General features: G+C 44.3%; 1 protein-coding gene across 1 annotated transcript in view; it reads left to right on the top strand.

The window, feature by feature from the left end:
* Positions 1-20,763, top strand: part of ANKRD6 (ankyrin repeat domain 6) — a 106,463-nt gene that overhangs the window by 60,937 nt on the left and 24,763 nt on the right. Inside the window, exons 4-5 of the mRNA XM_082047312.1 lie at positions 9,692-9,948; positions 20,393-20,491. Coding sequence (XP_081903438.1) covers positions 9,829-9,948; positions 20,393-20,491 — 219 coding nt within the window. The 5' untranslated portion in view covers positions 9,692-9,828. The remainder of the gene's footprint in view (positions 1-9,691; positions 9,949-20,392; positions 20,492-20,763) is intronic.

Raw genomic sequence — 20,763 nt, 5'->3', positions numbered from 1 at the left:
GTTCTTTGTACATCAGAGAGACATAAGAGGGTGTAGGATACCACCTCTTCAAGCAGCCAGTAAGTGCTGTTAATTTCTATTTTTTGCCTGGGGTAGCCAATAGCGATGATGATCTCTGTTCTCTCAGACCAATTTTTATTTTCCAGTCTGTTTTCCTGTTCTCGCACTTAGAACAGCCAACGGCAGTTGCAGATTCTTACTTTCTCAGGATGTTTTGCACTTTTCCCAGGCTATATTTCACCTTTTCAGATGATATATGGCTATTACGGTTCCTTGTTTTTGTGCTTATCAATGGTATTTCAGGATGCCTTGGGTTTCTAGGTACCCAGCTGCACTTCAAAGATACCGGCTGTACTTCTCAAGGATGCTGCTGGTTCCCAGGCTCAGAAGCATTTTCTCCATCAGTATTTCAGCAGACATCATCATCTTCTGTTCAGTATTTCTACCCCTGTAACCAGGTTGCCTTTAGGCCTGCTCACGTCAAGAGTCCTCTGCAAATACCCTGTGTGGTTTTGAGTAGCGAGCCTCAAAAGAAATACAGCAGTGGAAAAAGTGATCTAAGAGGGAAGGGGCAAAAACCTTCAGTGTGTTTTATCTAGAACAGAGAACAATGAAGGAAATGAAAGAATGGAGAGGGACAGGTATCCCCTTCCATGGACAGTGATCTTCCATGCTTCATTATATTCATTAGTATACTAGAAAAATATTAGGGATCATTTTGATAAAATAGATTATTTTGTGGGGCAAAGAGGCAAGTGCAGTAACTGTCTAAGGTACAACACCGACAGCATTGAAATCTCTGTTTATTGCCTTCACTTCTGTACCACTATATACCTCCACATGTAAAAAATGACATGGAAGTCCAGTCTGTTTACTGAGACTGCTGAGAAATGTATCCTTCATAATGCATTTCTTTTGTCATTTACAAACATCTTTGCACTAGAATTGGAGTAGAGACCTTCTGTGGGTGTCGTGTAGGATCCTGCACAGCCATGGAACAGCAGCTTTGGTAGCTGACCCAGCCTGATGCAGAATTGAGCCGGTGGTCTGGAGAGAAAAGCTTCATCCCCTTCATGTGCCGCTGTGTAACCCGAAACGCTGAGCACCATGAGAAGTGTGTAGTGTGGTGGCGTCATGCACATCATCAATGTCTTTGCTACCTCTGACCCAAAATAGGATAGGATGAAGTCCCTAAACTCACACTTTTTCAGCAGGCTTTGTGGTCACTAGAGGCTGGGCTCTGTCCTTACTAGGGTCTCTTCAGAGATGCTTTTAAATTGCTTCCCAGTTCCTGGAGACCATTTTCAGGGCTCTTCGAAAGTCTGCTGAGGCCAGAAGGAGCCCTCTGGTAGGCTCAGCAGGTTTGGGACCTTCCCTAAAGTGGTCACCTGTGTGAATCAGGTGCAGCTAGTTTTAGCCCATCGATAATGATTTTTCTTGGGTGTTACAGCCAGTGTCTCAACAGTAGCATGGGGGGATCAGCATGTGGGCTTAGGAAGTGAGAATTACCCTCCCAGCTGTGCTGACTCACAGGGTGATATGTGCCCCATGCAACCTCCACTTTCGCTTCCCTGCTGTGCTCAGTTTCTCTCACTTGCCCATTTTCCAGGGTGCGCCAGATCCCTGGATATTTGCGCTACTTCTTGCTGCTGCAGTACCCCGTGATGGGATGCGACTGGAAAGATTACCTTCTCTTGATGGTAACAACGTGCACCATAACCAGGGCACTCACGTCTCCATGGGGTACAGCAGACATACTCAGAATTTACACCCACGATTGTCTGAATACGTGTGTTTTCCCTGCAGCCACTCCATCCCTAGGATTTCATCTACTGACTTTCAGCTTGAGCCTCGTTAAGCTTTTAATTGACACACCACCTGCCAGACTCCTGCGCTCGTGCCAGATGTCTAGTGATATTGAGGAATATTACGCTAACATCTCGGGTACTCACGGTGTGTCTATGATTCGGTGCCAAACTGGGAAGCACTGGTCCAGCTCCCTCACCACGTCTCCCAGCGCTCTCCCAAATCGTGAGCTGTGACGGTACAGGAGGGACTGTGTCATTGCTGCTGGCAGCTCCACAGTCATGTTTTTCTTGAAGAGGAAGAAAAATCTCCAGTGCTCTTTTCTCAGCTGGAAATTTTTTTGAAGCTGGTAAATGTGTGTTTTCTTCTTCCCTGCTCTGTCAGAGCATTTTCTGATCACTGCCTGGCTGCACGTCTTTACTTGTGCTTATGGAAGACAGGATCTAGCTCAAACAGAAGTTTGTGGCTTGGTTCTGGCTTACATTAGATTATTGAAAAAAAACCCCATGAACATAGGAATTAATTTTTTCTTGAAATTTTCCAGTGTGTCTTTTGCAATACTTGTCTGAGTTGCCACTATGTGCTGGCGGGGAGGTGTGGGGTTGCTTGTGCTGGCAGGGAGGAGGGTTTAGCTCATAGGTGAGGAGGAGGAGACCTCTGCACCACCACACCAACATGGGGGCAGCAGGGTCCCCAAACTGGATGGCAAATGCTGCCTGTGCTATTTGAAGAGCAGTGTCTCTAAAACCATCTTCCTCATATAGAAGTGGAGCAGGGAGGTCAGAAGACCTTTCCTGGTAGCAGAGGATGTAACTTGGGACTAAGAAAGGAGGGAAGAACAGCGGAGGAGGAAAAGGAGATTGTTATGGAAAGGATTTTGGCACCTTCTGCTCCCACTGAGGTTCTGCGGTCAGCTTGGGTGCGATCTGTATGGCGTTTTAATTGATTGGCAGGTGGCTCCTGCACAGAAGATGATGGTGAGGGACAGTTCTCGCATCCAGAAGCCCCACTGTGCCTGAGCGTAACACAAAACCCTGCTCTCCCACGAGCCCAGCCGTGTGCCCGCTTTGTTCCCAAGGTTGGGCTCCAGCACTTCTGTGAAACAGCCAGTGAGCTGGAAGGACCTCCTAACTGGTTTTATGCAAATGCAACCAAGACTTCTCATGCATGTGTGTTTGCACACAGGCACTGTCCCCTATCAAACAATAGATGTTGTTTTGTCATGTAAATAGTGCTCAACTGACAAGGGCTTGCTGGATGTTGAGCTCCCTGGTACTGAATGGTTCTGACATGTGTGTGCATGCAGGTGTTGAACGAGAGGATGGGGAGAGCAATGATGTTGTGAAACTTCAGTGAGATAAGTCAAATTAAAAATTAAAAAAAAAATCATGTTATATAGAAAGTGCTAAGTGTATAACCTGCATAGTGGATAAAGGGGATCGGGGCTATATGACAGAGATAAATAGGAGTGGAAGAAAAACAGTTGTCTTGGCACAAGCAGATTAGTGATGTCCAGCCAGTGACTTGAAACTCCCTGTTTGATCTTCATTGTTGGTCTCCATGTGTCTCTCCAGAAGTGGCTTGGCAGGAGCCACTTTGGAGGTGAGTTTTGGTGGTAACAAGGCATGGTCCATGAGCTGAGGGTTTACACTCAGTGAAGCCGAAGGGGGAGGATGGGGGGCAGCCCTGCTCGGTGAAGCAGCTGGGGAAGCTGCGGTCGGTGTCTCCCCACGTTCGCAGCCAGCGGGGTTGGCTGCTGGTCTGGCCACCAGCTGCAGGGGAGCAGTGACTTCAGTCAGTCCTGTCTGGCTGTCGTGGGAATGGTGACGAGCAGCTGTCATGCAGATGCTCCCTGGGAGGCTGCTAAATAGTCGTTGTTGAAGTAATTAATAGCAACAAGTGGGGGAAAAAAAAAACCAAACCCAGAAAATGTTCTTGGATGTTCCAGACTGTGCTGATACGTAGGGTGATGAATTTTGCAACTGTCCGTATGAAAACTGAATAATAATGATAAAATATGCAAGGAAAACAACAGGCAAAAAGAAGCACAGAACAATATATAAGCTGCCAGACTTTTATGTAGGTGTGCAGTTCAAAATGTTAATCGTTATAAAATCTAACTCCAAAAATAGTATTGATGTAATTGTGAGGAAAAGGATGAATCAAAAGCAAATTGGTCTTGACTTGGTAAGGCTTTGCTGTTTTCCAGATACAGCTGCTGCTGGTGTGGTTTTCAAATGACACCTTTGACTGTATTTTGAGGCAGGAAGGGGTGAGAGGCAGAGTCCTCCCTTTAGCAAAATACATACATTTTTCCTGAGTAGTTTATACTAGATACATGAGGGAACTGGAGAAAAATCACTTAAAGGAAAGCAGTGCCACAGGTGTTTAAAAAAGCCTCTTAAAGTCACTTGAGAGAAATGACGGAGATATCTGCATCCTGCAGTAAATGGGAAAATGAGTTTGATTCCAGGAAATTCACTCTTTCTAATGCAATAATCCACTCTGTGGAAAAATACCATTGTTCTAAAGTGAGTACAATCTTTGTGTTTATGTTTTATTTTGAATGTGACAAACTGCCTCGCAAAGAGGGTGGACAAGAAGAAGAGCATTTTATAGATTTTAATGAACTTATGTACTAATGAGCGAAGAAGAGATGGGCAGTATTTAGACACAGGAAGTTTTCTTAGAAAGATTTTTTTGTTACTGTAAAATAATAGCTATTATGCACATTCCCATAACAAAATGGTCCTACTCCATATCTTACACTGGACTATTCTAAAATAAGTTAAAATAGTATTATTCCATTATTTATGTCACATAAAATGGAGCTACCAGGTGCTGATGGCTTTTCTTGGACTATTCAGCAGGATTTCTGGTGATAAACTAGAAAAGAGAGTTTGGGTCCCTTGCAGAAAATGGGGGGGTCTCTTTTTCTTTTTTGCTTTTTTCTCCTTTCATCTTGTACCTTGGTACAGATGGAAACTTTTTTGTTAGCCCTGTAAGCATTCTTTTATTCAGATACTAATTTAACTTGGGGATTGTACTGAGAGTGACCTGTGCTCTGGCACTGCATCTTTTCCATTTAGCACAAGGGACTTTGTCATAAAGTTGATTAGCTCATCTCAAATCTTTTGGAGTTTTCAGCTTTTTCCTCTTTACTCAGAGAGGAAGCTGGTGTTGGTTTTCTTTTTTCCAATCCCTTCTGTGAATTTAGGAGAGGCTGTCACCTAGCCTTTCAGTCTATATGATGTTTGGTCTGTCCTGGACTTTCCTTTGGCTTTCAAAAGTCATCATTGCTGTTGGTTTTTATTACTGACGTGCAGGCGATACGGCCGCTGAAGCAGCCTGGCAGGAGTTTGGAGGGGAGGGAGCTGGGAGGGGGAAGGTACAGCGAGTGTTTTTCTCTCGCTCTGCCAGTTGCAGGGGAGAGAGGCTGGAGCTGCGAGCTTTACAACCCTGCCACCGAGCAGCCGGCTGCCCACCCGCGCCGGGCTGTGCCGTCCCAGCCAAACACCTCCTGGAGCATCTCTGGGGCAATGTGACTCATCGAGCCGTGGGCACCATCCCTGGGGATGCTGCTGGACCTCCATGCCGGGGAGGAGTGCCCCACTGCTGCTGGTCAGGAATACCAATCCTCGGTCAACTCGTCCTTTTCCACGCTTTGCTGATGGGATGAGCAAGTTGTCCTTGGAAGGGATTGCCCTGTGGCAGAGCATCTGAACCTGTGGGCATCACACCTGGCCGGCTTCCCTGGCGAGGCTGGGGAAATAGGTGTTGCTTTCCCAGCCTGCCCCAGGTGAGTAATCTGATCTTAAACAAAGAAACACAGAGGTGGGTGTTTCTTATTTGAACATACATTAAAGCAAAATCCTTTTTTTTGTTTTGAAGGCAGAAGGTTTTAGTATCCTCATGCTCTGCGCTTCCCCCGAGCTCCCGGATTTGGGGGGGGTGATAATGAGGGATTTAATTCTGGGCAGCAGGTGCTGGCAGCAGGGATGCGATGCAGTGCCTGTAATCGTGTTGTCGGGTTCATTTTGCACCATCTGGGTGTGAAAGGGGCAGTTGAGCTTTTAATTGTAGTCCTTGGGCATCTGGTACCTTCCTCCTCCCACTGCAGGTGCAGATGTGTTCAAGGAAAGATGCTCTGTGTGTCTGAGGCATGTATAGAGTTAAAGCTGGCGGGGAGTGATGCTGCTGCTCTGGGGAAGGGTCTGCTGGGAGGGGAATGAGGAGGTTGTTCCCTTTCCTGCTCCCACTGGTCACCCATCGCCTTTTCCTACCAGCTCGGGAGAAAAGGAAAGTGAGTCTTTCAGTCGTCTGGGCTTCCTATCCTAATTGGACGCGCTTTTCTGAGTTGCAAATAATCCCAGCTGAGGAGATGTAAAGCAGCCAGTGTGGGGAATGTGACCTGTTGTGCGAACGCCCGTCTCCGAAACAGCCCGGAGCAGGAGCCAGGCTTGTAAGGTGACCGTCACCCAGGAGAGGGGACCCACGGCTGCTGGAGGCTTGGACAACGTGGGAGACGTCTGTAAAAGACTGACGGCTGAACCAACTCCTTGCTATGCTTTTATACATGATGCAAACAGTGGAAGAGGCAAGGAGGCAAACTACATGATAACAGTCTGTCACTCCAGCGTGGCAGGGCATGGCAAGCTGAGGCGGCTCGTGATCTCCAGGGGACATGTACTGCAGTAATGGGAAGGCAGCGAGAGAGAGGGAGAAAAGTCAAACTAGAGAGGATGATTTCTAGCACTTACCTTGTGTAGGTACGTACCTGTTAGCTAGAATTTCCCTCGCAGCCCTAAACTTTGCACTGTTGCGAGTCATTTGAGGTATTGCTGTATGTTTCTAGTGGTGTGGCTAAAGTGTGATGAACATCTACAGTTTCTGCAAATTTGTTCAGAAATGTCAACAGGTCTGGAAAATATTTCCATTGCGATTTTTGCAGTGAATATGGAAATCACTCAGTAACCATGACATTACTGCCTTTTTTTTTTTTTTTTTTTCAGTTTAAGGGGTAAGAAAACCCAGCCGCACCTGACCGCAGATGTTTTAAGCTGCACAGAGTTGTCAGTGTATTGTGCATGACTCCATCCAGAGTATAGGTGGCCAGGTCAGCTGTAAGGGTGGTGCAGTGATGGTGCAGTTCACCTGGAGACCACGGCTGCACAGGCAAGGGCTGGCACAGAAAAAAAGAAACACCTCATTGCCTGAAAAGCTCATGGAGAGAGATCCCTGTTGTAAGGCTTATCCTGCACTGTGTGCCGGTCACGGAGAGAAGGAGTGGGAAGCGCTCCTGGGTTACAGAGATGCTGCTTTGGGATGTGCTGGGAGGGTCAGGGGTGTGTTGGGAGCAGGGAGCCCGGACTCAGGAAGTTCAACTCACTTTGGCAGCACAAGTCACTGGAAAGCAAATACTTAGGGCGGTGAGACTGAAACTTGTGTTGCTTTTCACAGATCAAGTTACTAAGTGTAGAGCACCTCTATTTCTTGGCTTTTTTTACGTGGTTTGTACTATACTGTGCACATCACTGTGCCAGGGTATGATGTGTACAGTGCTGGTGAAGGACACAAGGGGTTTTTCTTCTGTCTGTCATCTTTTCCATGTTACCAGGGTATCCAAACCTTGTCTGTCACATTGAGGATATGGGTGAGACTGGTCCAGTGGCACAGGGTACAGCGCCACTTCTCTGTCCCTTCTTGTGCTGCCTTTGAGGCCCTGGAAGTTTTTGTCTTGTTTCTCTGAATAAATGTACGGCTGTTTCCTTGTTGCTCCAAACATGTTAACACCTGGAAAGCAAGAGGATGGTAGAGAAAAGCTAACATGAGTCTTCTACCTGGAAACAGTATTACCTAATTCTTATACATAGAAATCACAAGTCGATTATCTGGAGTTGTTTCCCACTTTTGGTGTAACTTTGCTGTTAACCTTGGAGAAACCAGAACTTTCCTGTGCTTTAAAGGGCTCTTTTCTAAAATGCATGTAATATGCTTGAGCACAATATTCACCTCAAAGGGTATTGTAAGAAGTAATGCTTGCAAAGCATTTTAAGATTCATTAATACAAATTATCACAGGAGTGCAAATTAAATCCTGCCACTATGTGTCTACTACTGCAAAATAACCAACATGGTTTTAATATGCCTGAGCTTGTGATCAAAAATGTTTAATGTAAATCAGTGATCCTGCAGGGCCTGGGGATTTTGGATACCACTCTGGATACACAGAGTGTCATGATGCCCTAGTAACCATTCAATTAAACAGAGCTACGGTGCCTTTTTGTTGCAGAGGTGTGCTGGTGAATACAGCCTTGTAACACTGGAGTGATGTTCATTAGAAGGTCTCACCCCCAGTGTTTAGAAGATGGGAGTTCCTGTGGCACAACAACCCAGGCATTTTCTCTGTGTTGCTGGGACTGTCTTCCTGGTATCAGAACAGAATTTAAATCTTTCACCTGTTCTGGTGCTGAAGCTGTTAGCAAAAATGTCAGTAGAATCATAGAACCGTTTAAGTTGGAATGGACTTTCAAAGGCCGTCTAGTCCAATCCCCCTGCCTTGAGCAGGGACATCTGCAACTAGATCAGGTTGCTCAGAGCCCCGTCCAGCCTGGCCTTGAATGTCTCCAGGGATGGGGCATCTACCACCTCTCTGGGCAACCTGGGCCAGTGTCTCACCATCCTCATTGTACTCAGAGTGCTGGGATTATGATGGGGAGGGTTTTGCACTTTCAGCTAAACCAAGATAAACAACTCCATTTAGCCACGCAGCAAGCTGTTAAGCAGTGATAGTTTTTAGTTATTTCTATTTTGAGATGGATTCAAAGGTGAAATAAGGGTGAAATACATTGTGTTCCACTATCAGTCTCCAAGATCATCCAGTCCATGTACCAGTTACCTTCAGGTTATGCAAAGCCTGAAATACTGGTAGCTAGGGAGCAATGCAGTGATATTTCAAGAAAGAAAAAGATAAATCATCTGTATACACACTGGCTATCTTGAAGGTATTTTTCCTGTACTGAAACCGTTAAATACCAAAATGTGAAAAGCACAGGTAAAGCTGAAATGCTCCCAAACTGGACAGGTTCTGGATCTTACAGCTTAAAGTGATCTGCAATAATTTTTCTGGAATTATGTCAGAAGTCTCTTTTCAGCTCCAGTGGTTCATTGAACAGGTCAGTGGAACATGAAGAACAAGCTCACGGGTTTGCATGCAGAGTGCTAAATCTGAATTGTTGCAGGGGTCAGTGTGGTGTGATGGCAGCGCTGCGGGGGGAACATCTTTTCTCACTGACAGCAGAGCTCAGTGTTTCCCAGTTGCAGGCTGCGGTCCCTCCCAAAGGTGTCCTTGGAATGGTTCGGTGGAGGCTGTGAAGCGTTTTATACCCATGAAGGAACAGTCAGCTGCCTTTAATTGCTGACTGCACTCAGTACTTCCAGGGCAGAGGTTTGCGTATTTATATCAGCGACCAGTAACTATAACCTAATCTTGTTTTCTTGGCAAACACAGGCTAAGCTGCTATTAGCAGCGGAGGTAGTTAACCTGTCCTTGGCCAATTAAAGTCTGGGAGACTTGGGGGGGAAGGAGAGAAAGTCAGGGGGGCACACAAATACAGGATGGGCCAAAAGAGAGTTAAGCTTTCAGAAAGTTTAAGGATTTTGGTCCCAAACTAGGGGAATGAGGGCATCCCAAAAATGTGCTACTATCTCCATCCCTCTGCATTGCAACAGAAGTGCAAGGTCTTCAGGAGGCTCTCAGGGTTTTTTGTGACCCTCTCCCAAAGTGATGAGAAGATGAACACTCGGGGAGGAGCTGCTGCAGTGCTTCTGTCTCTGAAACCTTGCTGTTGTTGTCTGATCTTGCAGTGTTGTTTTCTGATCCACAGGTCCAGAGGATGGCATAGCAATAACGTCACCGTCCAGGGAGCCAGGGTCCTTCTCGCCTTCCTACATGCTGCTTGAACCGATCCCAAGCCTTTGTTTTTTGGACTGGAGAAACCTGAAAACCTTTCTCTGCTAATTCATGAGCCAGCAGGATGTGGTCGCCGTGCTTTCAGAACGCCTGCTTGTAGCCGCCTACAAAGGCCAAGTGGAGAATGTGGTGCAGCTTATCAACAGGGGTGCCAAGGTAGCGGTTACCAAGGTAACAGGAGAAAAACGCTTTGCGAAATCCCTGGTAACTAACGTAACTACTAGACCATTGTCTGTGAAAATGCCCTTGTAGCTTTACCAGCCTGAATGTGACTAAAGTTAGTGTTTAGATTTCCTTAAAGTTTATACTTATTAGCTCATGTGGATATACAAAATAATGCATGTCTTGTAGTTACACACTTCCCCATGGATGCAGCTGCGGTGAACGCCGAGTCTTTAGAAATGCAGTGTGTTGGTGGAGGGGCAGCGACATTTTTCAAAGCGTGCATTGACTTTTGAACACTGTGCAAGCTGATGAATGGAGCAATTCATCACTGTTGAGGGAAGGCGGCTCAGAGCGCCCATCCTTCTCGATGAGGGGATGGGGCAAAGCCACCTGTTGCAGTAAAAGTACACAGAAAACGTTTCTTACCCTTGAAATCTCTTAGTACAGCAGCCTCGCTTATACCTGATATCTTCATTGATTCGTGCTCTGTAGTCCCTAGGCAGTTCCAAACTTGGGGATTTTAAACTGTGTTCCCTGTGCCTTCCAGATTAGGTCAGCAGAGAAAAATTTCTGCTTAGATATTAAGAGTTCAAACTGATATTCACCTATTATTCCTAATCAACATGTTATAAATAATACTAGCATATAGAAAGTGTGATAGGAGTGGCTGTTGCAGTGAAGGTTTGATCAGCAAAAACCCTTAAAATGAATCAGTTAAGTTAGATCTTTAGAGCTGTAACATAAAATTTGGGACATCCTGTTTTGATGAACTGTTGTTCTCCATTTTATCTAGCTTTATTTGTATTTCCATATTGATTTTGAACATTATATATGTATGAGAGCTAATATTTACAGATAGAAAGCGAATGTGAATACATTTGATAAGTAATCTGTCATCTCCTCTTTTTATCTGTCAGTGACAGTTGTTTTCAATCCTTTGCAGTGTTTGAGTTGTAGATAGTATTTATTTTGAAAGCTGGGGTGATCCAAGGACAGCTGGTATTTCTAAGTTTTGTTTACCAAAACTAAGTGCCCTCTTGTTGTTGGTAGATGCAAAGCACAGATGTAATAAACATGATGGCCCCATAAAAATGCCTCTTTGGCTCTGTTGTCCAAGCAGCTCAGTAGCTGATGAACAGCTATTAAAGGTAGTCAGTAATAGATCAGGAAATACTGACTTGCAGGTGTCTGAGTGGTAGCTCGGGGCTTTGTGGGTTATTTTGGAGGTTTTTTTGTTGTTGTTTGTTTTGTTTTGCTTGTTTGTTTTCTTTTAAGATCATGAGCTTTGAGATTGCTGAGGGACATACCTGAAAATACACAAACGACCAAAGGATGCCATACTTTGTATAAATTTGTGCATTAACATAATGCACTGTTTAAACATAAAATGTTGTGTCCCTTGTAGTGGTTGCCAGAACAATTGATTTAAATGTTTCATGGGATTAGTTGCCATAATCCACAATTCAAATGCGAAAGAGACACTTTCTTATTGTTAAGGTTGCTTATTATGCAATTATAAATTATAAATCCATTCTCTTGATGACAATTAGAAGCAAGTTGCGTAAATCTGACTTTCAAACACAAAGCCCAGTCAATTTGATAAAATGCAGATTTGCCAGAGTTGACAAGTTTTTCTTTCCTATACGATATAGGTGGCTTCCTGCTGCTTGCGCTTGCTTTATCGTTTCCACCCTTGCATGGAAAATCAAAGCAAAGCTCATTCAGTGGCAAAACTGCGCCCAGGTGCAGAGTATTGGTGTTTCTGCAGGAAAGCCGTGCTCGCTGCTGAGCTGTGAGGCCGTCCCTGTAGCAGACCTGGTGCCATGGGATCATAGCTATTCTTTCCCAGAGGTTGTGGGGTCATCCCTATGGAGCTGATCTTGCTGATCTGACTTCATCTCTTCTTCAAGAGTGTTGGGGAGTGCACAGAGGAATGGAGAGGCTCTCAGAAGAGCGGCCAAAGCTGTGTGCCTGGAGTATTTTGGAGGCACACACACACTTACTCCTCCTGTCCTGTGAGCCAGATAGAGGTGAGCTCAATGTGAAACAAGAGGCGTGAGGCCAAGCTGCTGCCCTCATCAAAGCCCATCAGTTCAGGCTCAGTAATGTCCTACCCCAGGTCTGCACAGCATCCAGTTTGCACCTGCTGTCACCCAGCCAGCTGGCTGCACAGGGAGAGCATCTGCATATTTGCCTATGGAAGGCTGTATAAACATACCCTGGAAGACCTCAGGTTGCTAATCTGGTGACACACAGAGGCTGGAAGGAGAAAGAAACATTCAAAGTCAAGGACAAGGTTGTCACCGGAGCAACCATGTGTAAATTAGACTCAGGTATATTTAAACTGGAAATTTCACAGGATTTGTTAGCCATCAGAGAGCCGGGTCCTTGTGCAGTCTTTCAATAAGCAGAACAGACAGAAAATGAGAACTACTTTTAGGGTAGGGGTTGTTAATTTTAGGATGGAAATTAGATGGCATGCATGTTGTAGTGGAGAACTATTGATCAAGCTTTCAGATAAACTGAAACCCAGGGCCCTCTCCCCTCCCCAAGATAAAACTCATTGCAAAATGAAACGTAAAAATAAATGTATTCACGTGAATACGTAAGTTCTCTTGTACCTGTGTGTCTTCTGCTTTTATTCGTAGTTTTCAATTTGTTCTGTTAAATTAATTTTAAATTAATCCCTTTGGAGGGATTTGCTCCAGAGGGGGGGAAAAAAATGGTGGGGGGGTTGTACTTGTCAGCCAAAATTCCTGCCAAATTCTATCAGAGTTTTCTGGGAAGAGAATATGCAGAGACAAAGATCTTTGGAGAGGCAGAAAAAGTTCCCACATCTCTTTAGGCCTTAAATGTATTTCTGATATGCATCTGTAAGCACAGACTCATTCTTGTGAAAAACACCGTGCAGAGCCACAGCTTGAAGTGACCAGGAGCCAGAGCTAAATGCCAGAGAGTTCTTTATTCAAACGGGATTAATTGAGCATGGCTTAAGAAAAATTAAGCATATTTTCTGTGAAAAACCAAGTACTATTAAATGCTGCATAGATGGCGAGTTTGTCCAGTTCTATTTTTATCGTATATGTGGACGGTCATATAATGTGGTTAATTGCTGCTTCAGTAAACAACAATTCAGCTGCAAAATAGTATTTCATTTTTGTCACCCCTAAGTAGATGATTTCAGAAGAAGAAGAAGAATATGAAAGAAACAAAATTCAGTGGAGCATCTGTGTGTCCAGGTGTTCACTTCAGCATCCTCGGGGGTGCGCTTATTTTGTTTTGACAGCGTTACTAGGAATTCACCTGTGCAGGTGAAGTCAATATGGAAGTGCACACTCCAGCATCTTCCCTGTCTCCAACTGGGGCTATTCCCAGGTTTGGGGGCTTTTTAAAACACGTAAAGAAGAGCTGATGGCCACAGCACTGCTGACGCATTGATGCCAAGGAGCCCAGAGTGGGAGAGGGCTGGTGGCCCCACGTTGCACGTACATCAAGTGCTCGTCCTGGTGTTGGGATTGCGGCCACCAGCCATGCAGGGCTCTGCTCTTCTCAAAGGGCATCTTCTCGACCAGGGTGCTCTGTTGCTTCTCTGCCTCTTAGGACAAAGAGATAATTTCAATTTTTGTGCCTTTTTGTGTGATGTTCTTGACAGGTGTGAAATATGTAGCTGTTTTATTTATGAAAAGGGCAAAAAATACCCCAAACACCTGATCATGCAAATTGGTTGATCCAACAAGTAGGTGCCTTTATAAAGTATTTTGGTGAATATGCTGCAAAAGCTGGAAAATTAAGAACTAGGTCTGGTATAATTAAGTCTTGTCTTCTGTGTGAGAAAGCTGGTCCCATCTTTCAGTCCTTTTGTAGCAGAGCTTTCTTTCAGCAAAGTTATTGCATCTTCAGCATTAAAGGCCTGGGCCTTCTGAGCTGCTCTGCCTTGCTGTCCTCCTAGGATGTTGTTTTCCTTTTCCTGGGTACTTTTTATTTGGATTTGCTGAATTCAATTAGATTAGGGAAAGGGCTGAGAACCACTAGGAGAGTCTCAGGAGAAAGGGCAGTAGTGACATCTCAGATCAGGTCGGCTCTTCTCTTGATCCTGTCCTCAGAATGGTGCCTGCAGGATGGAGAGAAGCAGGATTTTACCTCCTAGGCATCAGCTTCTGGTTTATCCCAAGGATGCCTGGCTGAAACAAGGCACTTCTGGGGGCATAGCAGTCCTTAACATGGACTTATTCCATCCCCCAAGGTGAAATTTCCGGGTCTGAACCTCTGCACTACGGTTCCCCAAAACCAGGTGCTACGTGGTGTTGGGTTTTGCTGGGGTGTTGCAGCAAGGGGTGCAGCATTCAATAGTGGGAACTAATGTGTCCAGAATAAGCTCTGTATTAGCAAGCACGCACAGAGGAGTGCGCCACTTCTCTGCTAGACGTGGAAAAGATTGCCAGAGGAAGTAATAAAGGCAGTACAGGTAGTTTTAATGTAATTTGTGTACTGCTGTGGGTTTTGTGAATATTTTTTCACAGGGAAGCAGAATAAAGCTTTTCCACAGAGCGTAGCATTAAGATCATAGCTATAAAATTGAATTCTTCATAGAAGATATTATAATTCAGAAAAAAACCCATATAACTGCAAAAGGTAGTGCTTCTGTTTTGATTCAGTAATTCTGTTTGTTTGTTTGATTTGTTTTTTTCAACTAGTCCTGTTAGGAACCTGCCATATGGCAACACTTCCATAATGCTGGGGTACTTGTAATCTTGTCATCAGGATTTCAACTTCAGAGCATATTGAGTTCTTTAAAATGATCTTTTTTTTCTTCCTTTTTAAGTTCAGACAGAAACAAAAGAAGAAATACATTTGACTGCTTTCACATTTTTGTGCTCTTTCAGTTTGTAGAACTACTGGTATCTGTTTTAAACAATAAATAAAAATAATTGAAAGGGGACTAGCAAACATTTGTGAATGCCTATTGAGGTCAGTGAGAAACTTTCTGCTGAGTTGAGCAAGCAGGTTATTCATGGAGAACAGTCTAACAAATCATCAGTGTGAACAATGTGACAAGACTTGGTTTTTACTTTCAAGCTTTGTAATAAAACTTGGATAGGCATATTTTTGTGCAGAGTGGATGAATAAATAGCAGTCCTGCAGCACAAGAGCTGGGTGAGATGGAGAACCGAATGTACTTGCAAAAAAGTACCTACAAATATATAAACACAAGGAAAACTGATGGTGCTAAGCCCCCCAGTGTGGATTTGGTTGCAGAGTGCATACACTGGCAGCTGCTCTAAGAAAATTCTGCTTTTGAACCGTGTGTATCAACAGCTGCCAGTCGACGTCTGGAAGTTAGAATACAGATTAAACACAAACAAAAACCCTACCCTTGCATTTCCCTGCTGAAATCCGTGTGGCTGTTTACTGTGTGTAGCTGCAGCGTGTCACACTCCATGGAAGCTGCAGCCTCAGTGCAATAGGTCCCATTTGTTTTGTCAATAAACCAGTGGTAGGGGAGGATTTGTATGATTTGTTGCCTGCTGAAGCAATTATTTACATTTGAATAAGAGTCCAAATTGCATATTTTTTATATGAATGACTGCTTTATTGGTTCATTAATCTCAAGTTGTAGCAATCTTTCATTGGTATTTCTGTAATAACCCCCAAACCATTACAGTTCATCTTTGGAAATGCTAGCAAGCTTTTAAGTCAGTCATCTGCATGTTAAGCAGTCCCTGGTTTTAGTGTTCTCTCATTAGACTGAGCATCTAAGAGACACTCTTGTTCATATATGTTTCCTTTCCCACTGGGACCCATGTGTGTATTCAGATAAGCGCCCTCTTTGGTGCTGCAGTAGTGAGTGCAAAATGTCTTTATGGAGGAGACACGCAGAGGGAAATTTGTCTATCTGCCTTCATCTCTCTTCCCCCTGGATATTGTATTTTGGGTAGGATGCATTGTTGTGAGAGAAAAATTTTATTTAAAAAAGTTTCTCTCCAGAGATTGCCACATTCTAAGTTTGTCATCACAGCATGGGAGGCACCCAGATCCCCTTGTATAGTTTGTTCTGAATTGATGTGTGCATACATATGTATATGTTTGCATGGAGAGGTGGGTGGGAATGTTTTTTTCCATTGTTTTCCAGTGTTTGCATTGCCTGAACTGGAACGCTGTCCGGCTGTTCCACCCACCTCTGCTCTCATTTTGATGTTACTTGGAAGAAAAATAAAATCTGACATTGCCAGTTCTTGCAGGGTTATGATTAATCTTGAGAGGATCAGTGCTCTTCCAAAAGCCTGAGCGTCTAATCAGTGTAATGTGCTGGACTTGATCCTCCTTCCCACTCTCCCATCCCAGGCAGGGTCATAGTTTTCCTTCGTAGTGTCACTTCATAGTGAAAAAGCTCAAGAACTGCATATATGCAGTAGCTGTGGTCTCTGAAGGTCTCTCTCTGGAAGTCTCCAGTAGGTGGGATGCCTGTGAACTCTGTTTTTTTGGATAGAGAATCTTGAAACACACGAATCCTCTGAAATAAAAAGCCAAACTATAATCCTCTAGCCTTCTGTTTCAACAACTTTTTTTTTTTTTTTTTTTTTTTTTTAAACGAGAGCTTGAGTTTTGGGGACCTGGCTGAATTTTCTGAATGCTCGGGGGTGATGACAGGGGAAATGCACAGTTTTGTGAATCTCTGTTCACTAAGTGACAGGAGCAGACAGGCAATGTTGCTTTGCGTTGGCTCCTGTTCTTGGTGGCACTGAGGACGTGATGGTGCTTGGTGTCACTTACTGGGGGGGCTGGAACAGGGTGGCCTTCTCGGCCAGCCTCCGCTCTTTCTGCCCTTGCTGAGCCTGGTGGCTTTCCTCTCTGCCTGCTGATCTGGCACCTCACCCTCTCTCCTGATGCCAGGGAAAACACAGACCTGTTGTGGCCTCCTTGAGTGAGTGTCCTCTCCTCCTCCAGCACCCATCTCCTCTGCCTGGCCATGAGGCTGCCCAGCTATTGAGAACAGGAGCGGGGTTGGTGACAGCAGAACTTGGTCGTCCCCAGGGTGGGGGCAGCATCCTCCGGGTAAGCCCGTTCCCTGGGGCAGCTTTATTTTAATGTGCATTTTAATGTGCCTTAAGGCACTGAGCTGGCAGGTGAAGGTTGTGTGATCTGGATCTTCTGTGGTTTTGCAACCACGTCTTGTGCTTGCACCCTGCCACCGGGCACGCTCGGCATGGTGATTGCCTAGGAGAGGGTGTTGGTTGAGGAAAACATGTCCGTCGGATTGAAATAAACTCATATTCTGCTTTCACAATTTATTTTTAACACAGTACCTTTGGCTGCACCTCAGCATTTTTTTCAGTGGTTAGAGATGGTTATCAGAAAGTTTCCCTGCTGGGATACATTAATGTAGTTGACACTGTTTTCCTTTTAAAGTACATGACCTGCCTTCAAGTTGGGTTTGCTTGGGATTTTTTTCTGGTCCGTGCACAGATTGCAATAAATTGTTTTTGTGTTATATTAGTAACCTGCTGGGAAGTGAGACACCCGGATCAGGTGATTTACTTACTGCCATTAACTAATGTAGAAAGTCAGAACCCATAAACCTGAATGTGCTGGAGCACATATTCATAATTCAGACATATTGTTCATAGCCAGGAATGATTTGTCAATCTGGCTTTTCTTTTTTTCCTTTTTTTTTTTTTTTTTTTGTCTTCCCTCCACTCCATGTTGCCCGGAGACTTTTATGCCTCCTGCTATTGAGTTACCTGGAACAGCAACATTGCCCTGGCTCTCCTCCAGGCTGATGGAGAAGGAAGCAAGCTCAGTGCAGCTTGGTGCCCTTTGCCATAGGGACAGGTTGAGCAAGAAGCACCCAAGCAGGAGGCTGGGTGGCACCCAGGGACAATGGTGACAGCCTAATGTGAGCCCTTCCCACGCCTTCAGCGGGGCTGGAGTAGAAGTTTCCCACGTGTGAATGAGCTGCTGCTGCTGCTAACGGGAAACAATGTCTGTCAGAATCTGTGAGGACTTTTCCTTTAGATCTGGCCCTTCAGATCAATAACATAGGACAGTTCATAGAACCAATGAATAGTTTGGGTTGGAAGGGACCTTCAAACATCACCTAGTCCAACCCCCCCTGCAATGAGCAGGGACATACATCTACAACTAGATCAGGTTGCTCAGAGCCCCGTCCAGCCTGGCCTGGAATGTTTCCAGGGCCTCTCTGGGCCCTCTCTGGGCAACTTGGGCCAGTGTTTCATCACCCTCATGGTAAAATTTTTTTTCCTTATGTCAAACCTGAATCTCTCCTCCTTTAGTTTAAAACTATTGCAACAGGCCCTGCTAAAAACTCCATCCCCATCTTTCTTGTAGGCTCCTTTTAAGTACTGAAAGGCTTCAATAAGGTCTCCCTGGGGCCTTCTCTTCTCCAGGCTGAACAAATTAATCAGTGTTTTAACATTTTCAAAGCATAGCACAACTAGTCAGTAATGACACAGACGTCTTGTCCACAGCTGGTCTGTGGTTTCAACACTGGTTTTCCTTTTTGCTCTGAAGAGGCTGAATTCCTGAGGCTTTGCCAGCTACACAGGTATGAGGTTTGCTCAGTGAAGACAGCCCTGTCCTGAGCTTGGTTTTTTATTTACCTGAAGTAGCTTTCCCCCTGGGAAAGTTGCTTAAAATCTCAGAAGGGTACTGGTTACCTTCTGCTTACTTTAGGCCACTAGTAGCCAGCCAGCTTTTGAGGTGCATACTCCTTCTGTAGGTGATGTGTTAGGGCTGTTTATCTTCCTTTTCAGGGTAAATCTTTGGGTGGAAAAACAGACAAACACAGCAGCAGTCATGAAGAAATAGATATTTAATGATACAGGTGAAGAGGAATGTAATTTTTCTTTATCTCATAAAATACCTGGTGGAGAAAACAGGATTCTTTGTGAAGATAACTCCATGATTTTACCAATGGCTGGAATCCTGTTTTCTTAATCAAGATGAAATAAAATTTCCAATGAACAGTTACAGATGGTTCCTTTTTGACAGTTCTTAAGGTGTCCCACTTACCTTTCATGTTGATGTTTTGAGATTTTATACACACACACACACATATATCCTTCCCAGAACAGGAGTTAATTCTTGGCTCTTGCTTACAAATTTTCTTTCTCAGGTTATATAGGTTAAATTTCTAGGGAATCACTTGTTGTAGTTGTCTGCTGTTGTCCAGACTGCCTCTTAAAATCTCTTCCCTCATCGACCCTCTTTTCACATCAATTTTTATGCCTTTTGTAGGAAAAGCAGCCTCTTCCCCCTTTCCCAAAATGTTTCATTTTAAATTCTGCCAAAGGATGATCAAGTGGAGCTCAGTTGCAAGTAACTGTTGTTTTCCTCTGGTGATTTTACTTAGGTTGTTGGAACCTGTTTGTTGGGGAGTTGCTATTTTTAACAAAAAAATTGTGTTACTGTAAAATTTCGAGATTTTTTTTCCTCCTAAAAGCATAGGTGTATCCATCTCACCAATTAAAGCTTTTCAGTCTGTCTGTTTATTAGGATACTGTCCTTGATTACACTATAGATTGAATTACTCATTACTATTATATACTCTTACTTTCATGTCGATTAGAGCTTGGTAATATTTAAAAATAAGTGTTGTCTAAAAAAAACCCTGACAGATCTTTGGCAAAATGAGGATGGTTGTCGCTTAGAGCAACTACAAGCCTTCCATTCCTTTTAGGGGGAGCATCCGTCATACCCAACAGTCCAGTCATTCTTATTTCTATCACAAAGATGGTACCCATTACAAGGTAGGAATTGGCCTGCTACTGCAACTTTGTCGTGCAGAAAGAAGTTGAAAGTGGTTGACAGTTGTGGTCTCCAGAGGGACAGAAACAAAATAATTCTCTTTGGGCATGGACAGAAAGCCGCATGTGAATTTGTAAGGAAGTATCCTTATGTGAATATAATATCCCTTTTGCAGAGTGTCACAGAATCACAGAATGTTAGGGATTGGAAGGGACCTCAAAAGATCATCTAGTCCAATCCCCCTGCCAGAGCAGGAACACCTAGATGAGGTTACACAGGAATGTGTCCAGGCAGGTTTTGAATGTCTCCAGATAAGGAGACTCCACAACCTCCCTGGGCAGCCTGTTCCAGTGCTCTGGCACCCTCATTGAGAGAAAGTTTCTTCTCAAATTTAAGTGGAACCTTTTGTGTTCCAGTTTGTACCCACTGCCCCTTGTCCTATCATTGGCTGTCACCAAGAAGAGCCTGGCTCCATCCTCATGACACTCACCCTTGGAATAAACTGCAATATTGTAGAAGGGAGAGGAGGAGTTTCAGCATACACAAATATATGCCAGTTCCTGCTAGCACAGGCTTCAGAGAGAGAAATATGGACAGAAGAACAAGGAAAAGAGGATAAAATTCTGGTCAACAACCACGCCTAAAAATTCACTTTAAAGTATTATTATTTTCTTCTCATTCATAGCATGGCCGGACCCCCTTGCATCTTGCTGCCCACAAGGGTCATCTCCGTGTTGTCCAGGTTTTGCTGAAGGCAGGCTGCGACCTGGATATTCAGGATGATGTAAGTAGATACAACCTTCTTGCTTGGGGTGGAGGGTAGAAGGTAATTTGCAAATAAGAGGAGACCTTCACTTCTTTGAAGTAGGGTTAAATGAAAACTAAATCCGTCTCTGTATTTTCTAATTTGGAGATGTAGGCTCTAATTCAAAGATGAAAAACTGCATGGGAGGCCAAGTCAAATGTGGTGTTTTTCAATGAACATCTTGGTCCTTATGCTCAAGAACTCTTTATAAGAGCTCTGGTTGCACCAGGCTGGTGTGAGTAGCAGTGAGA

This window comes from Streptopelia decaocto, assembly GCF_964273445.1.
Source record: "Streptopelia decaocto genome assembly, chromosome: 3".
Taxonomy (NCBI): Eukaryota; Metazoa; Chordata; class Aves; order Columbiformes; family Columbidae; genus Streptopelia; species Streptopelia decaocto.
The sequence above is the reverse complement of the archived record's forward strand: the minus strand, read 5'-3'. Positions and strand labels throughout refer to the sequence as shown.